This window comes from Syzygium oleosum, unplaced genomic scaffold (genome assembly GCF_021117445.2).
Source record: "Syzygium oleosum isolate NSW1041296 unplaced genomic scaffold, Sole_v2.1 Sole_v2.02, whole genome shotgun sequence".
Lineage (NCBI taxonomy): Eukaryota > Viridiplantae > Streptophyta > Magnoliopsida > Myrtales > Myrtaceae > Syzygium > Syzygium oleosum.
This window is the reverse complement of record NW_026607486.1, coordinates 4,644,108-4,661,518: the sequence shown is the minus strand read 5'-3', so window position 1 is coordinate 4,661,518 and position 17,411 is coordinate 4,644,108. Positions and strand designations below refer to the sequence as shown.

General features: G+C 41.7%; 3 protein-coding genes across 16 annotated transcripts; 2 read left to right on the top strand and 1 right to left on the bottom strand.

The window, feature by feature from the left end:
- The first annotated feature begins 1,966 nt into the window (after positions 1-1,966).
- LOC115663618 (probable prolyl 4-hydroxylase 3) lies at positions 1,967-4,916 on the top strand. The gene is made up of 8 exons (XM_030585606.2): positions 1,967-2,307; positions 2,418-2,508; positions 2,649-2,746; positions 2,848-2,945; positions 3,155-3,284; positions 3,412-3,599; positions 3,768-3,858; positions 4,705-4,916. The coding sequence occupies exons 1-7, from the start codon at positions 2,030-2,032 to the stop codon at positions 3,839-3,841; spliced, it is 957 nt and encodes a 318-aa protein (XP_030441466.2). The 5' UTR covers positions 1,967-2,029; the 3' UTR covers positions 3,842-3,858; positions 4,705-4,916.
- On the bottom strand, positions 2,909-9,171 carry LOC115664367 (RNA pseudouridine synthase 2, chloroplastic). 14 transcript variants are annotated; one of them, XM_056308695.1, is made up of 10 exons: positions 8,781-9,171; positions 8,535-8,678; positions 7,884-8,141; positions 7,605-7,807; positions 7,088-7,166; positions 6,292-6,467; positions 6,098-6,200; positions 5,160-5,241; positions 3,344-3,674; positions 2,909-3,177 (listed from the first exon to the last, which is right to left on the bottom strand). In XM_056308695.1, the coding sequence occupies exons 1-8, from the start codon at positions 9,159-9,161 to the stop codon at positions 5,224-5,226; spliced, it is 1,362 nt and encodes a 453-aa protein (XP_056164670.1). In that variant the 5' UTR covers positions 9,162-9,171; the 3' UTR covers positions 2,909-3,177; positions 3,344-3,674; positions 5,160-5,223. The 14 variants fall into 14 exon arrangements, with proteins under 14 accessions (XP_056164670.1, XP_056164673.1, XP_056164678.1 ...); XM_056308699.1 differs by lacking the exon at positions 2,909-3,177 and having other exon boundaries at positions 3,325-3,674; positions 7,884-7,937; positions 8,022-8,141; XM_056308698.1 differs by lacking the exon at positions 3,344-3,674.
- Positions 9,172-15,848: 6,677 nt separating this feature from the next.
- LOC130137431 (NEP1-interacting protein 1-like) lies at positions 15,849-17,248 on the top strand. Its single transcript, XM_056308727.1, has 4 exons — positions 15,849-16,014; positions 16,510-16,688; positions 16,772-17,008; positions 17,114-17,248. Exons 1-4 carry the CDS (start codon positions 15,924-15,926, stop codon positions 17,246-17,248), a joined length of 642 nt encoding a protein of 213 aa, XP_056164702.1. The 5' UTR covers positions 15,849-15,923.
- The last annotated feature ends 163 nt before the right edge of the window (positions 17,249-17,411 follow it).

Sequence of the window (17,411 nt, the reverse complement as noted above, 5' to 3'; positions counted from 1 at the left end):
TGAAATCAGCTATCGGTATTTAAACTCAGTGTCAACGTGCCTAGGTCTCGCTCGATTCATTCGCGCTAATAAGAACATTTGGTCCATAGTTTCGGCTTTTGTAACTCTCGTGTAATCAACAATAATTAAGTTAGAATCATCTCCCCTACGACGGAAATGGGCGAACAGTTAAGGCGCAAATCCCTGAATATCAGGTCAAGAGTTTAGAAGAGAGATAATTCACAGTGCGCCAATGAAGCTGAGGGTTTTTATTTTGCTAGCATATCGATAAGATTGCAGTGATTCGTCTACGCTAGGGATATCCCATTTAGTTCTGAACATTTTTGTGTTGAACGCGACACTCTTTATAGCGATTAAGAAAGCTTGATTTTGCTTAGGCTAATTGTATCTTTCCCATCGTGTTATGCACAATGTACGCACATTTAGCATGTCTGAGAATCACGGTAGGACAAAATTTCAAATGGCACATTTTTTAGATACGACATTCATTTCCCCACCGTTTTTTCAAGTGACCCCTTTTTGTCCCAACTTAAATGGACCATTTCCCACTCATGATGGGTGACGCATCTCATCTCCACTCCATGGAATACAAAAAAGGGAGCAGAAAGTACAAAATAGTGGATTTCCAGCTGTACTTCTGCAATTTCTCTTCTTTGGCCTTGGCCCTTGAGTGCCCAAAACTAGACCCACTGTCCTACTTCTGCTACTACTACTCAATACTATGTTTTCCCATCGAAATAAAGATTTATTGACTTGACCAGATAAATGATTATTGGGCATCACTTTATTACGGATTAGATATGTAAAAATAGATTATAGACTCATTTATGAGCCCATGTTTAATGGATTGAGTTATTACATGAGTTAATTATATTCACTAAATGGATCACATATGGATTTTAAATGGTAAATCGTAGAATAATACGATGTTAAATGGGTTCATAACATATTTAGACATAACCCACTCTAAGACTCTTTCTTCACTCTCTCTCTCTCTCGTTCAATCTCGCACTCACTCACTCTAAGCTAGTTAAAAAAAAAAAAAATATTTAGACAAATTGCTCCTATTCCGATAAATGGAATAAGCCTACGGCGGCTTATTTGGCCGCCCAACGAGCTCAGGTCTATTCGATTAGCTGTAAGACTGGGTCCTTACTGATACTGTTCACTGTGTCCTCTTGAAAAGGTATAAGTTTTTTTAGATTTGATTAAATATGAAATATGTAAAAATAGATTATAGACTCATTTATGAACCCATGTTTAATGGATTGAGTTATTACATGAGTTAATTATATTCACTAAATGGATCACATATGAATTTAAAATGGTAAATCGTAGAATAATATGATGTTAAATGGGTTCATAACATATTTAGACATATATGAAAGTATTTTAACAATATGGATCGAATATGGAATAGAGTAATGGTTAGGTCAAGTATACGTCATTAAATTTGCATTGTATGAAAATAGGTCAATTTGGGTCGGTCATTTTCGATCCGACTCAATTTCACCCGTTTGACGGGTCTATTACATATACCCGTTCCTATGGCATTGAAGCGGAGAAAATAAATTTAATCAATTTGACTAAAATTCCTTTTTCCATGAACATGCTGCACGGGCTTGGGCCTCTTCCAGCCCGGCCCGGCCCGGCCCACGTTTACTTTTGAGAAAACCAGCGGGAAGAAGAAGACTTTTCGAACTGAGAATATTTTAGACAGCCTGCTGATCTCCAGACAAACCTTGGAGCTGCCCACAAACTAACCAGAAAAACCATGAGCGACACCACTTTGACAAATATACCCTCGCTTTGACTTGCGCCCCTTTCCACGCGCTTTTAGCAAAAACAACACGACCAACCACCTAAGACGCTCCAAGGCCATAATCGACACTTCAACTCCTCTGACCCCAACGGTTTCATCACAAACCGAGGCCTCTATATTAATCTCAGTAATAACGAGACTAAAGAGCATCGCTTCATTTCGTTTCCTTTTTCCTTTTGCTTCAGTATCGTGCATCTCCATACCTCCATGAGGCCTCATATGATCGGTTTGTACGTTCGGTTCCTGTGGGATCTCGTCAAGAAGGCCTTCTTTTGGCCATACCGCGGTCCGAAGATGGCAAAAGGCAAGGTGGCGCGGGTGCAAACGCAAAGGGCATGGAACCGCTCGCTTGCTCTGACTTTGCTGCTGTCGTTCACGGTGGTCCTTCTGATCTTGCTCGCTCTCGGGCTCGTGTCCCTTCCCGTGAGAAGAGAGATTTCACCGCGGGAAGGATCGACCCCCGTTCATGCCCACACTGTCGAGAGGTAAACGAGATTGCGCGCGCATGCGAAGGTGTTTTGCACGCCATTTTAATGAATCGCGCGGCACGGTAATGTATGCTGACAAAAGTTTTGTGTCGTTTGATGATGTGCAGAGCTGCATTTGGAGGGTTGGGAGAGAGAGGGAAGCAGTGGACTCAGGTGCTCTCGTGGGAGCCCCGAGCTTTTCTTTACCACAATTTCCTGGTCAGTAGTACTATTCGATTTCCACAACTGAGCATTACCATTTTTTACAAAGTCTAGGTTGGGATTACGATTCCATGTGTCCCAGCATGCGATGAATCTTTGTCAAATGCTAAGCTGAGTCGAGATCCTTTGATTTACAGTCCAGGGAAGAGTGTGAGTACCTGGTAAGTCTTGCTAAACCTAGCATCAGCAAGTCGACCGTCGTCGATGGCTCGACCGGGAAGAGCATGGATAGCGGGTTAGATGTCTCCCAGCTCTAAAGCCTTGTCCACGTCCAGTTTTCGCTCAAGAACGAGCAAGCTCTTAGCTTCTTTGCTTATACAAAAATGGAAATTGCAGGGTGCGCACAAGCTTCGGAATGTTTCTCAACCGAGGGCAAGACAAAATCGTGAGGGCAATAGAGAAAAGAATAGCTGACTTCACTCACATTCCCGTAGGTAAGCCGAGCCATGCGTGCAAAATGTTCAGAATGAAAAGCTGGTTTGAAGCATCATTTGCCAGCGTCACATGGCCCTTGCAATCCATCTCCGAAATTGAAATTTCTGGTCCATCTTCGGCCATTCTATGCCAATTTCCATGATCTTTTTATCAGTCGCTTTTTGTTGAGATAGTTCAACTGATGATGAGAAACCTTATGCATTTGCAGAGCATGGAGAAGGACTTCAAATTCTGCAATATGGGCACGGGCAAAAATACGATGCACATCATGACTACTTTTCCGACCCTTTCAACACTAGGAATGGAGGCCAAAGAATGGCAACAATGCTTATGTATCTGTAAGGATCGTTTTCTTTTTTTCCAAAATGCATATGATGATAAACACGAAATTCAACACCTTTCACATAAATAGTTCGTCTTCCTTTTTTTATGTTCTTCACTGAGTTCCTTTTGATGATAATCCAGGAGTGACGTCGAGGAAGGGGGAGAGACAGTGTTTCCAGCTGCCAAGGCAAACTTCAGCGCCGTGCCTTGGTGGAACGAATTATCAGAATGTGGCAAACAGGGACTGTCTGTAAAACCGAAAATGGGGAATGCAGTACTTTTCTGGAGCATGAAGCCTGACGGTTCGCTTGACCCGGCAAGTTTGCATGGTTAGTAGTTCCTTGCTCTGGCGATTTAGTTCCCAATTTAGCACCAGCCCTGTGTCGCATGGGAGAGTTAACAACCTGTACTGAAATCAGCATTTGATTAACTAATTTCCCTAAAAAAAATGCCAAAATAGCATATTCTCATTCGATGTGCTCTACTGCCTATGTCAGGTGCATGCTCCGTGATCAAAGGGACAAAGTGGTCAGCTCCTAAGTGGATGCACGTCCAGGAGTACAAGGTCTAAGCCATCGTTTATTACAGGTACTCTTCAATTTTCAAGCTAATTCCAAAAATACTGCTGTTATGATCGTATTCGGTTCTCATGTACTCCCATGTATTTAACAGTGTTTTACTTGATCTTCCCATGTACTTTCAAGTGGGTGATATTGAATAGGATTCAGACCAAAAAAAACAACTTTGATTAGGATTTCTGATGCAACCATCCTTCAAGACAGCCTAGGAGGTTTTCGCACTGCCTAGCTCCATAGGAAACCTAGCAAAAGTTAGATGGACAGCTAATTTGACAAATATGCAACAAAGGTCAGTATCATCAATTTAAAAGTACATGCATTCACTCTAAATATTGGAGGCGCTATATGGTCCTTTTACCATAATATTTCGTCCTAAATATTGAAGAAAGTTAAATTACTTCTTTTTCTGTAAAATATGCAGCTGATCCAAAAGTTCAATCTGATGCTCCCACTTAGGTCAGGCTAAAAACTCTCACAAACAAGTGGACCAGACTCGTCACTTTAAAAGTTGACAGAAAAACTGGTCCCTTCTTCTACTTATAAACAAGCAAACGAGCATTCACTCGTTCTCTAGTAGTGAATGCTGCAAATAATTCCTATATAATAGCAAGTACTTCTGTTCGATCATGGGGAGTATTATGAGAATCCTCAGTTACATTGGACTTATGGCTACAGGGTACAGCCGAAAGATCCATAAGCCGTAGGCTCTATCTTTTCCCTTTCCCTGACGTCCAGAATCCATTATGCAACCTTCTTAGCAGTTTGCTTCTGACAAACTAAGGCAGAATAACCATTTAACTCTTGCAAGTAAATTGAATTTGGATGTAGCCTGACGATTCTTATTTTGCCTTTGCAGACTCAACTCAAGCATCTCCTAAACGTCTACAATTTACCTTTCCTGTACATGTATTTCAGGCAATTTGTTTTGACATTCAGAGTGTAAATTGCCCATATCTATTACATAACTTAACAGGCTAAATCGATTCTCCAATATACGGCAGAAAAAAAAAATATTGATGCATAGATTTTCATTCCATGATCTGGATAGAAGCTTTTTCTTACAGTTCATTCAGAGCCACTGAATCCAGATCGCAGCGCGCAGTGAATAATCTTTAATCTTATAGCACAGAATACAAAATCATAATGGTCGACAAGTCACAATTCAATTCATACAGGAGGACAGCATACATCTCCATACATCTCCTGGAGGACAGCTACTTAGCATAACAAGACAGACATATTTAAGTAGGTATGGCATATTCATCAAAAGATTCGGCAGAAATAACCAACTTCAACAAAAATCTCGCTAACCTCATGCCTGCTCGCTCCAAAATAATACGAGCACTCACTCAACTCAAATTTTTGCTGGGATTAATCATGTCTTCAAGGTAGGCTGCAATCAGAGAGAGAGAGAGATAGAGTAAGGAATAATTTGGTTTTAAAGAAGAACAGGAATTTATTGTCTATTCAACCAGCTAAATCACAGCAATACTGTAACCAGTCCACATATAATTAAGGGCGCTTCAATATCCATCGATCCATGCTTCAAACATTATGAGGATAATTGAAAATATTTTAAATTGCACCCATTTTGATAACTGCAATCTGCTATGCCTCCATCTCAGGCAAGCAGAATAATGAACATACAAGGTGCTTGATCAATTCAAACAACATTTGGAAGTAGTGCATTCACCTACATGACAGCACCCAATTCTAGCACCCCGGGGCTCACAAAAAGAGAATAAAGACGCCTGGATGTCCAGAGAATTCTCATCCTTGGAGCAAATTGTATTTTCCAGGTAAGTTGCTAGGCGCAATCAATTAGGACAAAAGCTTATTAAAATGATCCCACAAAGGAACTGTAGACCTTGCTTTGCTCCTTCGACAGCTCAACAACCCAAAAGTGCAAACTTGGGCCAGAGTTTAAGCATGGCCTGGAGCATCTTGACCGTTACTAACAGAGGAATAAGGCAATACACAAAGAAAATATCGCACCATTCAGTTAGATTCCTCCTAACTGATTCATGCATGTATATATTAAATTTATTACAATTACTCCCATCCCAACATCTGGCCCCATTACCATCAGATCAACACTCGCACATACAGCCTCAGGGAATGGGCGAAGTATGCATGCAAATCACACTCTCTTCATGCCACAAGTAAAATGATATAGCTCATTAATCAAGAAAACAGAAACAAGAAGTGCGATAATATGGTTGAGCCATCCCTAACAGGTGACCAATTACCTTCTTCATGCCAAGTTTGTAAAGTTGACCCAACATTAGAGAGAAATCTTCAGGTGGTTCACATGAGAACTGCACATTTTTCCCTGTATGAGGATGTATAAACCTATAAAAGCAACATGCTACAGTGAACCCAACTATGACAAGTCACCATCATCAGAGGCAAAACATAATATGACAATGGTTTAGTTTCTCACCCAAGAGAAAAAGCATGGAGGCAAGGCCTTTCTAGTTTAGAAACCAACTCTGAAAGGTGGCTTTGGTGACCAGGTGGTAATTTGGCTTGCAGCAGTGACAATATCATGTTTTTTGTCCCTCCGTACACCTCATCACCCAATAAAGGAATTCCCACATACTTTGCGTGGGCACGGATCTGTTTCCAAAAAGCACTTGAGGGTCAAGATAACGAGAAACCCAAATAAATACATTTCATTGACGTAAGGATAGAGCAATGCAAAAGCTGACATATGCAATCAGTAGAGTCAAAATAGTATGCAGCAGGGCAAGAACGAGAGAGAAGTTGCTATAAGCAGGAATTTGCTGTGCAGCTATAGAGGTTGCTATAAAGCTAGATAAAAAGTAACTATGCATGAAGACATAGAAGGTCGAAAACTGTCATGTCCCAGTAGGAGATTGTCTATGTAAAGCATGAAGAAATACAACTAAAGCAGCAGCTGTTGTGATGTTGATCTCTAATCTCTGGATCTGAGTGCACCACCCTTTCGAAAGAAAAATGCAAAAAATAAGAGGGTTATCTACAAAATTACATATTAGTTGAAGAACAATTGAAGAAAAGATTGCATTTTTTGACAAAGAACTGTGATATAAAGCAATAAAACCTAGTTGCCACAAAAAAAAAAAAAAAAAAGAGAAGGCAGATGAGAACTTTGTGATATGCATAAAAATTGAAAATGCATAGCAAAAACTCACTGATCAAGGAATACCAAATTGTTGAATAACATGCCACTTAAAGCGGGTTTATTGGTGCGATACCTGATGAGTACGCCCAGTTTCTAATCTCCATTCAACCAAAGCGGAGCTTCCACAGGCAAGCACTTCAATTACTTTGTACCTGTAAAACTTAATAGATATAAGACCTATTTCATTAGTTAGAAAGCCCTACCAGGAACTCCGCATGGTGACCATGCTCTCTACAGCTATGATATTTGAAGAACTACGCAGAAAGCATGTCTCAAAAACAGATTTTCACCGCTTCCAACCAAGCCAACAGACTCTGAACTGAAGGAACACAAAAGGTGATTTCAAATGACAATTATCACAAACTTCAACCTGCCTGACCAAATTTATATACCTATTGCTTTCTTAAAAGCTCATAATTCAAGAATTACAATAAGCAATAGGCCTCTTAAAAGTTGAAAGGATCATTTACGAGGATCTTATTAACCGATTAAAACCCAACATTCTCCTGAAATATGACATAATCATCGAGCAATTAGAGTGTAATTATCACAATTCACACAACTACCAAATTAGAGCGTCCATGAATCACCTACTAGCAGCATAACGCGCCTGACCCCCGTTGCTCGGTCCTGGAATAGCAGCCATGCGAATACGGTTGTTTGTATCACGACCAATTGGAACCTCAATGCGGCCAGATGTTGCAGAAGGAACCCCGGATGTGAGACTGACATATACTCTCTGAATGGTATGCATCTTAAATTGCTCCGACAAATGGGCATGTGAATGCTCATTCTATATCATTGCGGAAGATACTGAGCAGGAATTCTACTAATGAAAGTGAAGTGGAAATATCTGAAAGAACCGTTACCTTTGCAACAACTAGCAATCCGCTAGTTCCTTTGTCCAACCTATGAACAATGCCTGGACGCACAGAACCTCCAAATTCAGAGGAGTTAAATCCTTTAGTAGAAGTTTCACAAGCTGTAGAGCTACTGGACTCATCATCAGACACCTCCTCGCCCTCAGAAAGTTCTGTTTCTGAAAAAGCAACTGTTGGAAGACTGCAATGATGAAGAATGGCATTCACAAGAGTTCCTGAAGCATTTCCGGGTGCTGGATGAACAACCTGGATGGTAAACAACAATGCCAATTCAACTCTCAGGTTTTTACCTCACTATGCTCAGTTTCAAGCTTACAAATCACTGAAATTTAAACGATAGGCTGCTTAAACTATTCCCAATGACAGAATTGAACCTTAATGACGTCGGTTTGAGATGCTATCGAGCCTAAATAGCTGATGCACTATAATAAGCTGCAAACTGAAAATTTTGGGGGATAGAATTACACCATGCTCTTTCAGCGACAAGATACACACGGAGAAACAAATGATCCAAAAAATCTTGTCGCGTGCGTATCTTTAAGGACAGTATGGAGAGTATGACACCAGACTTTTATAAGTACGAAGTTATGGTAATAATAATTGGACATCCAAATGGACAGAGAAATTGAGAGAAATTACCATGTGCGCAGGTTTGTTGACAACAAGCACATGCTCGTCTTCGTACACTATGTCCACAGGTATATCCTCCGGCTCCGCCCTCAGAGGTTGCAGCTCCGAGATCGTGCAATCAACCGTATCTCCAGCTCTGACATTATGCGAGACCTGAAGAAGGAGGAAACCGCGCAATCCACGGCTTTCAACCACTGAATGCTCTCGGCACGACAAAAAAAAAAAAATCTGCTCGAGGTCGGTGCCCTCTTTTACCTTATCGACGACGCGGCCGTTGACAGAGACCAAGCCCGATCGGATGCTCGACTGGACGCGAGCTCTGCTGACGCCCTGCATCCGGGAGGAGATCCAGGCGTCGAGCCTGAGCTTGCCGGACCTCGCGGCGTCGACTGTCTCCTGCAGCTTGACGCCGGCGTAGCTGCTCGCCGGCGCGGGGACCGGCTGGCGGCTTTCGAGAGGGCCGCGGTCGTGCTCCGCCGGAGCTGAACGAGCTCGGAGAGCAGTGAGGAAGCTGGGGCGAGCTCGAAGGCTAGGGCATCGATGGAAGGAGGAGGAGAAGAAGATGGTGGAGTGAGTCGCTGAGGAAGAGGAGGCTAAATTGCCGAGCAACATTTTGTTGTTTTGGCAAAACCGCATTGCTCGTTCGTCGGATATTCATACTGCTTCCAATTTCTCCTTTTCTTTTCCTTTTTTATTCAATTTAAATTAAAGAATCTTGCGGTGTAAAAATCTTTAAATTTTGGCAGGGTTTGTTGCACGCAAAATGTGATAGTTCTGAAAAATATTTTTTAAAAAGTCATTTTCAGAAAAATAACAATATTTTTTTTTTTATGTTTGACTAAAACGTGAAAATGAACTAAAATATAATTGCCGTCGTTTGGTATCTGATATATTTTCCTCGAGGAAAATTACCGAAAAATTTGAATTTTTAATTTTTTTTCCTTTTCTTTCTTTCTCGGCTAGTGGTTGGCGACCAACGACATATGAGGGATGATGTCACGCCCCGAACCCTACGGACACGCAACATCCCGCTATGGTCGTTATGATGCGACGACCCAGGACTCGTCGCCGACCCTTTTCTTTTTATCTTTGAATTACGCAAGCGGAAACGATAACCAACACAACAATCCCCAGACAATAATCAAATCAGGGATAGCAGACGAAAACCAGACATAACAAAAGCCATTTTTAATATTTACTTGATTAACGCCTGGGAACATACTTACAAGCCCACTCCAGGCGTTTTCACAAAAAGCCAGCAAAAGACAAAGGTTCGGGTTAATCTACTCCACCAACAAGTCGAACTCCAAAAACCAGCTTCCGAACACCCTGAACCAATTGGGTGCATCAACGTGCTAACGGCCTGAAAAGTGGTTAACAACAACAAATGAGACGAAAGTCTCAATAAGTTAATAGCCTAAGCCCCGCTTAGGAGGCCAACTCGCACGGGGGTCCCTAACCAGGCAATACAGCATCATCAGCACATCATTAAACAATCACAGGCATCCTTACCTCGCCTTGAGACATTCGTTGATGAAATGCATATGTCGCAAACTCGAAGCATCTAAATCATTTACTCATGCATCAATGCATCACAAGCGTGCGTGTCCCGATTATAAGATAGAATCCACTTGGGCACGTCCCATACCATGCCTAGCTTTTCTACCACATAATCGTGGCACTATGTATCACACGTATTCCGGTACTACGCCCTCGGCCACTACACATCAAGCGATACGCAAAGAAGATGGCGCCTTCCAAAAAGGCCCGTCCCGCCCGTTCGCACGGCTACGTCAAACGATCTACGTAGACGGCATTCCAATACGGCAACATCAAACGATCTACGAGTAAGATGATATCCCGTAAGGAGCATCGAGTCCGCCTCGGCCGCGACAAGGCATCCGGGATCGGCACTCGGATAATCCCCAAGCATCCGATAAATCGGGCATCGTCAAGCGATACACGGCAAGACGGTTCCAACGTGTGACCACACGAGCACACAAGCATTCCGGCCAATTATTATCTTCTCAATTAGCCCATGCATACATGAATCGTGCTTTCCTCGATGTCATACAATAATACCAAGTGGCCACACATGCAAACGGTCAATCAATTCTTGCAATCTTCGATATCAAACACGAATATCAACCACAAAATATCACTAACATTACTTGGCATAACAGAATAAAATAATTTAATTCCAAAAGTCTCATAAATTTTTCCACAGAAACTTTCGATCAAACAATTTGCCATAAAATCAATTTAATACGACAATTCGCGGCAAAATCGCCAACATTCAAGCTAGAAATCATAATTTGAAATTATAAATTTTCCGAAATAACAATAAATTAAATTCGGAATTAATTAATTAATAATATCCGAAAATAATTTAATTTTCCAAAATGTCAAAATATTTCCTCGAATTGAAATCATTCAAATCATTTTCTAAATACGCCAACTTATACCGCGAAAACCAACATTGGTATCACAATTAACGTTAGAAAATTTTCCGAAAATAATACTATTTAATTTTCGGAAATTAATTATTTAATAATAAAATAATAATATTTAATTCGAAATTAATTTATTAACTAATAAAATAATATTTAAATTCCGAAAATAATAACATTTCATATAATAATCAATAACAATAAATTAATCAATAACTTATACCCTAAACACAATTAATTAACCACTAACCCATAATTAACACAAACTAAACATAAATTAAACTACCCTAAGCAAGTTTAACGCCCTAAACACGGGATTAGGGGTTAACTTACTCGGCTAACGCCGGCGACGACGCGAGGACGACGGCGGTGACGAGGACGGTCCGCGGTGTCCTCGGAATGCTCCGGTGAGCGGTGAACGGGCGTGGCGAGGGGAGACAGCTGCTGTGGTGGCTGGGCGGGGCTGGTTCAAGGGCTGAACGGCGGCTGATGGTGGTGTCCCGGCGGCGGGGACAACGGCGGTGAGCGACGGTGGACGGACGGTGGCTGGGCCGGCGGGAGGCGCGGCTCGCGCCTGGCTGGAACAGGCCAGCGACAGGCGACTACGGGGCGTGGCCGGTGGTGCGGCTCGGCCAGAGGGGAGCTAGGGTGGCGGTGGCTCGCGGCAGGAAGGCGGCGCGCGGCGAGCGGCTGGTTCCGGCAAGGGAGGGCGGTCTGGTCGGTGAGCAGCACGAAGGAGCAGAAGCACGAACCAGAAGTGGAACCAGCGAAGAAGAAGAAGAAGAGAAGAAAAGAAAAGAAGAAAAAGAAAAAGAAGGAGAGGAGAGAGAGAGAGTTGGTGGGGGCTGGTGGGTGTCAGACGCAAAGGGGGGGGGGGGGGACCGGCGTGGAAAAGGGAAGGGAGAGAGAGAGAGAGAAAAGTCAACATCGCACTCAAGTGCGATCCGACGGTCCTTGATCAAATTCAAAAACGATCCAACGGTCCACGAAAATTCCTATTAATAATATAGGAAAAGGGCCAAAAGATATTAATAAAAATATACTACGAGGGAAGTCTACTAGTCCAAATCTGCACCCGGTCAAAATTTCACTTTTCGCATATCCCGGGTAATATCGAGGCTGGCCACAATAATATCGACACCGTCCAATTAAATTCGTCCCGTAACTCCGAGAAATTCAACACCAAAGTTTGGGCTCTAAATAACTGGCCAAATTCGATCAAGTGCGATTCTAGCGAAATCTCAATTTTAAAATCAATAACCGGGAGTGATCAGTTCCCGAGCGAGATTTTACTATAAGCACACCGACGAATTACACGTTTTATAAATCCCAAAAATAGCCCGAAATTCAGAATGTCACAGATGAGCTCGCCCTAGACTAGCGAGGCTCAACCTAGCCAACCTCGCGGCCTTGGGCGAAGCTCCATCTCACTTGATTCGACAAGGCTGAGCCCGCCTAAGGTAACCAGACGTCGAGAAGGTGAAGCCTTGCTGGCTTAGGGAGAGCTCGTCCCTCGCTTGGGACTAGGGGTGAACGGTTCACGGTCCGACCCGATCCAATCCAAGAATTGAGAACCGGACCGAAATTGCCGATTTCCAGTTTCCAGGACTAGGGACTGGATCGGCTAGTCTTGGGACTATGGACCAGTTCGGACCATTGGTCTTGTCCGGTTCCAATGGGACCAATCACTTATTGGTAAAGGCAAAAGGAAATTGGGGAAATTAGATTAGGCTTTTTATTTTTTTCAAAAATTTTAAAAATATATATATGAAAAAAATTAGAAAAATATATAATTATCGGTCCGATCCGGTCCGGTTCCCACTCTAGAACCAGGAACCGAACCGCCCGAAAATCAGTTCCACTTTTAGGAACCGGACCGATATTCCCGAGAACTGGACCAAACCGGTTGGTTGGGTCCAGTCTGGTCCCGGTTTGGTCGGTCCATCTTGCTCACTCCTACCTAGGACCCAAGCAAAAAGAAAAAGAAAGAAAAGAAAATTAAAATTAAAATAAAAATATGATTTTTTTAAATATATTTTTATTAGAACAAATATTTCATTAACTAAAAACTCGACCTCGAGCACCGAGGACCCGAGCATAGCCTTTGTGGACGCGAGCTCAAGTGCTGGGGACCAGAGCTCGAGCATCAAAGGCCCGAGCACAACTTTTATGCACCCAGGCTCAAGTACCGAGTCATTGAGCATGAGCACCAAGGCTTCGGGGCCTAGATGGACTTGGACGTGGGCACTAGGGGCCCGATTCGAGCCTCGATGGATCCAAACTTGAGCCCAGGTGCCAAAGACTTGAGCATTAGGGTTTTCATATCCAAAAGTAGAGTTTTGGGTCTAAGTGCCGACACCTAGTCATATTTTGGAGAGTGTTTTCCGATTTTTTCTAAGAGGAAATCATTTTCTAGAATTTAAGCATAGATTTTCTGTTGATCAGGAAAATATTTTCTAATTGACTCATTTTCTTAAGCAAACCAAACGTTGGAAAATGCGGAAAATGTTTTTTACGAAACAAATAGAGCCTCCGATAAAGAATGCCATCCACTTCTATGTTTTTTTTCTTTTTTCGCTAAGCGAATGCCATTAAATTATGGGAAAATATCAAATAAGGACCCAAAGTGATTTTCTTTTCTCAAATAAGGACCCAAAGTGGACAATGTTTCAATTAAGGATCCAAAGTGCCCAAACTAGTCTCAAATAAGGACCCAACTCGCCGGCCGGCCAAATGTTCGCCAGCCGGCGACTGTGAGACATTTTTCGGCACCGAAATAGGGGCAATTTTGTCTTTTTCTCTTCTTTTTTTCCTTTTTTCTTTTCTCTCTTCCCTCTTGTGGCTATCGCCGGCCTCAGGCGAGGGCGAGGGTGGCCCTCGCCTGGGCGAGCGAGACCCGCCCTCACCCTCGCTAGATCCGGCGAGGATAAGGACCCAGCTCACCAGCTGGCCAAATATTCGCCGGTCGGCAACCGTGAGACATTTTTCGGCATCGGAATAGGGGCAATTTTGTCTTTTTCTTTTTCCTTTTTTCTTTTCTCTCTTCCCTCTTGTGGCCATCGCCGGCGACGTCCGTCAATCCAACCGAGGGCGACCGTCGCCCAACGCCGGCGAAGGCCGCCCTCGCCTGAGGCCGGCAGACGTCGCCAGCGATGGCCACAAGAGGGAAGAGAGAAAAGAAAAAAAGGAAAAAGAAAAAAAAAGAAGAAAAAGACAAAATTGCCCCTATTCCGGCGCCGGAAAATGTCTCACAGTCGCCGGCCGGCAAACATTTGGCCGGCCGGTGAGCTGGGTCCTTATTTGAAACTAGTTTGGGCACTTTGGGCCCTTAATTGAAGCATTGTCCACTTTGGGTCCTTATTTGACATTTTCTCTTAAATTATTTATTCATTGTACTTAAACTCTCTTCTTCTTTTTTGCAACAAAAGAGTTGCAATATAATCTTTTGCGTAAATTGCCTTCTTGATTTCCTCCTAATTAAAGTCGGAGAAGTGATGAGATTCAAAAAACATTTAAGAGTTGGTTTCTTTCACGAAAAATCAATTATTTTGAAAAAAAATTCTTTTTTGATGATTGTCTATATTACTTGTGAAAATAAATTATCGAAATATATTATTTGTAAAACAAACACACTCTAATTTACATTCCATAACTAAAATGATTAGACTTTTCTTTTTCACAAAAATTATGTATAAAAAAAGTTTTACAACCTTCCATGTAATTATATTTTAGATAATTTTTTTGGAAAATGACTCTTAATAGTAAATGTACTAAATATTATATGTGTAAATAATATTAGTATCGGCTGATCTCAATCTTATCATAAGACTACTCATACGAATCATGCAACGAATGAACTCTATTTTCTGAATCCAAAAAAACCCTATACAGATTCTAATGGGCTAATCAAATTTCATTAATTTGCTCAATACATTCTAATCATCTAAACCTCAAACTTAATCATGACCAAAAAAAAAAACCTCAAACTTAATGGATTGAAAATTTCGAGTCAAAGAAGGTAAAATGGCACAAATGATTTTCTAAACTTTGGCTCGATGTGTAATGTGATCTCTGAATTTTTAATTTATTCAATGCGATCACTGAATTTTAGCCCAATGTGCAACGTGATCCCTGAACTTTTAAATTGTTCAATATAGTCCATGGACTTTTGGTACATATTCAATTTAGCCCCTTGACTAGTTCAATATTGTCCCTGAATTTGAATAAATAAAAGGACAACATTCAACATTTTCATATAGTCCAAAGACTAAATTGAACATGTACCAGAAGTTCAAGTATCACATTAAATTAATTAAAAGTTCATGACCCACATTGTATATTGGGGTAAAGTTCAATTATCATATTGAATAAATTAAAAGTCTAAAGATCATATTATACATTTGATCAAAGTACACAAAATCATTTGTGTCGTTGTCCCGCAAAAAAAAAAGTCAAAAAAGCTGGATGAATAAACGCACATCACCGCGTGGGGAAAATGGAGGAGAGTTCGGTAGACACATGAAGTCAACTACTCGATTTCGATAAGAAGAAGTCAATTACTCGGATGCTTACGTAACTTCACCAATCTGAACAAAAGAAGAAGCCACCTGGAAATCGAGATCCATCTGCTTTGGTTTTAACTTAAGCTCTCTCTCTCTCTCTCTCTCTCTGTCTCTCTCTCTCGGTCTCAATATCATTATGACTTGATCGACGACTTGTGGAAGCTCGTTCTTCTCGCGTGTTTCACGTCTGGGATAATGATACTGCCTTTTTTAACAGACCCGTACCAGGGGACGCTACAGTGACGTTTGCGGCATTTCCTTGCAAATTCCACACAGTCGCCGACGACTTCGTATTAAATTCTCTTCCGCTTCCTCGTCTCCGTGGATCCGACTTCGAACGGGAAGGCTCGATTCTAAAGCTTCGTTCCGGGGTTTCGGCTTTTGCAATGGAGAAGGCGTGGGTTCGGTGCTGCGATGGAGTCTCTGCAATCGTCTTCACCGTTTCTTATGCAGTCTCCCTCTTCTTCTTAGCTATTGGTACGTCCAGGTTCTTTGCCTTTTGATGTTTCCTTCAGTCCAGTCGAAAGAAGTTGTAAATTAAACATTGAAAATCGAACGAAAGTTACACAGCTCGGGTAAGAGGAAAAAGGAAAGAGCAACGCGCTAGAGAATTTTCGGTTGAAAATATAAATCGGTGTGGCTTACGTAGTTATTTTTTGCAATTTTCGCGAATGTATGAGGTCGTGCAGACTCTTTCGTATGGTTAATTAAACTTTGCTAATTGAAATGTTAAATCGGGCTATTTGAGCATGCTAAGGCAATCATCCAATCACCAAATCAGAAATAACATTTCATCACATGCTTTCTAGTTTCTGCAAAATATCTGACTAGCAAATGTTTCTAATCACTAAGTTTTCTTGTTCTGGTATAGTAGGACGTTGATTTTGATTCAGTGTTAAATTTCCATTGACCACCTAATATTCAATTATCTTAAACACTGCGATGACGCCGTGGGACCTCACTATTTTTCAGTCGGAAGTACATTGGGAGCATTCGTGGGAATTCTGATCGGTGTAAAAAGCCGGAACAACCTCTTCTACACCGTGGTGGTAGGAGCAATTGCTGGCGGCAAGTTCTTGACTAATGCCTTCAGAATGTCCATTTCTTTTTGGCTGTCTGATGATTGTTTTTTCAGCAACATTCTTCAATCGGTAAGTTCTCGACTTCTCAAAGCTTTGGGTCAAATGTAACTTCTCAGATATTTACTGCCTAATCCCACATCTGCTCTTTGTAGACTGACTCGACGACAGAACTCGATGCCGGAGAATTAGTTCAACCGTTGTTGTATAGTCTCACCCTGTCGAGATTAGAGCAGACTCTGGCACATGCCGACAATATGATCAGCGAAATCACGGTAGACCACGCCAAAGTGTCGAAGAATTTGTGCGACAGGATTCCCAGGATTAAAATAACAGAGGACCGCTTGTTGGATTCTTCAAGAAACAGAAACTCCTGCTCAATATGCCTTCAGGTTTGTATTCTAGACTAGACTGAGAGAATTTGACCCATGACTCGTTTTTACCTGATTTTAAAACTCCATTCCTTTGCTTGATCCTCATTCTCGTTCATGATCCAGGACTTCGAATGTAAAGATGAGGCGAGGAGACTGCCTAACTGTCGCCACTTGTTTCATCTGCATTGCATCGATAAGTGGATTTGCAAGCAAAGATCTTGTCCTTTATGTAGAAGTCCCGTAGTTCAAGTGAATTAATTGTTGCGAAAATTCAAATTGGCATTAGTATAAAAATCACAAACAATACAGAATCGCAAATAAACGAAATTGCAATAACAAAGTCCGAGGTTTCGTCAATACGAATAACGGCCGACTAATTCTACCGTTATAAGATCAATACGTTAGTGTTTTTCCACATCCC

Excerpts from the sequence above, each read along its gene's own strand:
- LOC115663618 (XM_030585606.2), top strand. The coding sequence starts at position 2,030 with ATGAGGCCTCATATGATCGGTTTGTACGTTCGGTTCCTGTGGGATCTC. Across the intron at positions 2,509-2,648 it reads TTCTTTACCACAATTTCCTG|TCCAGGGAAGAGTGTGAGTA; the intron begins GTCAGTAGTACT and ends TTTGATTTACAG. Across the intron at positions 3,285-3,411 it reads GCAACAATGCTTATGTATCT|GAGTGACGTCGAGGAAGGGG; the intron begins GTAAGGATCGTT and ends ATGATAATCCAG.
- LOC130137431 (XM_056308727.1), top strand. The coding sequence starts at position 15,924 with ATGGAGAAGGCGTGGGTTCGGTGCTGCGATGGAGTCTCTGCAATCGTC. Across the intron at positions 16,015-16,509 it reads CCTCTTCTTCTTAGCTATTG|TCGGAAGTACATTGGGAGCA; the intron begins GTACGTCCAGGT and ends ACTATTTTTCAG. Across the intron at positions 16,689-16,771 it reads TCAGCAACATTCTTCAATCG|ACTGACTCGACGACAGAACT; the intron begins GTAAGTTCTCGA and ends TGCTCTTTGTAG.
- LOC115664367 (XM_056308695.1), bottom strand. The coding sequence starts at position 9,161 with ATGCGGTTTTGCCAAAACAACAAAATGTTGCTCGGCAATTTAGCCTCC. Across the intron at positions 8,679-8,780 it reads ACGGCCGCGTCGTCGATAAG|GTCTCGCATAATGTCAGAGC; the intron begins GTAAAAGAGGGC and ends CTCCTTCTTCAG. Across the intron at positions 8,142-8,534 it reads TCAACAAACCTGCGCACATG|GTTGTTCATCCAGCACCCGG; the intron begins GTAATTTCTCTC and ends TTTACCATCCAG.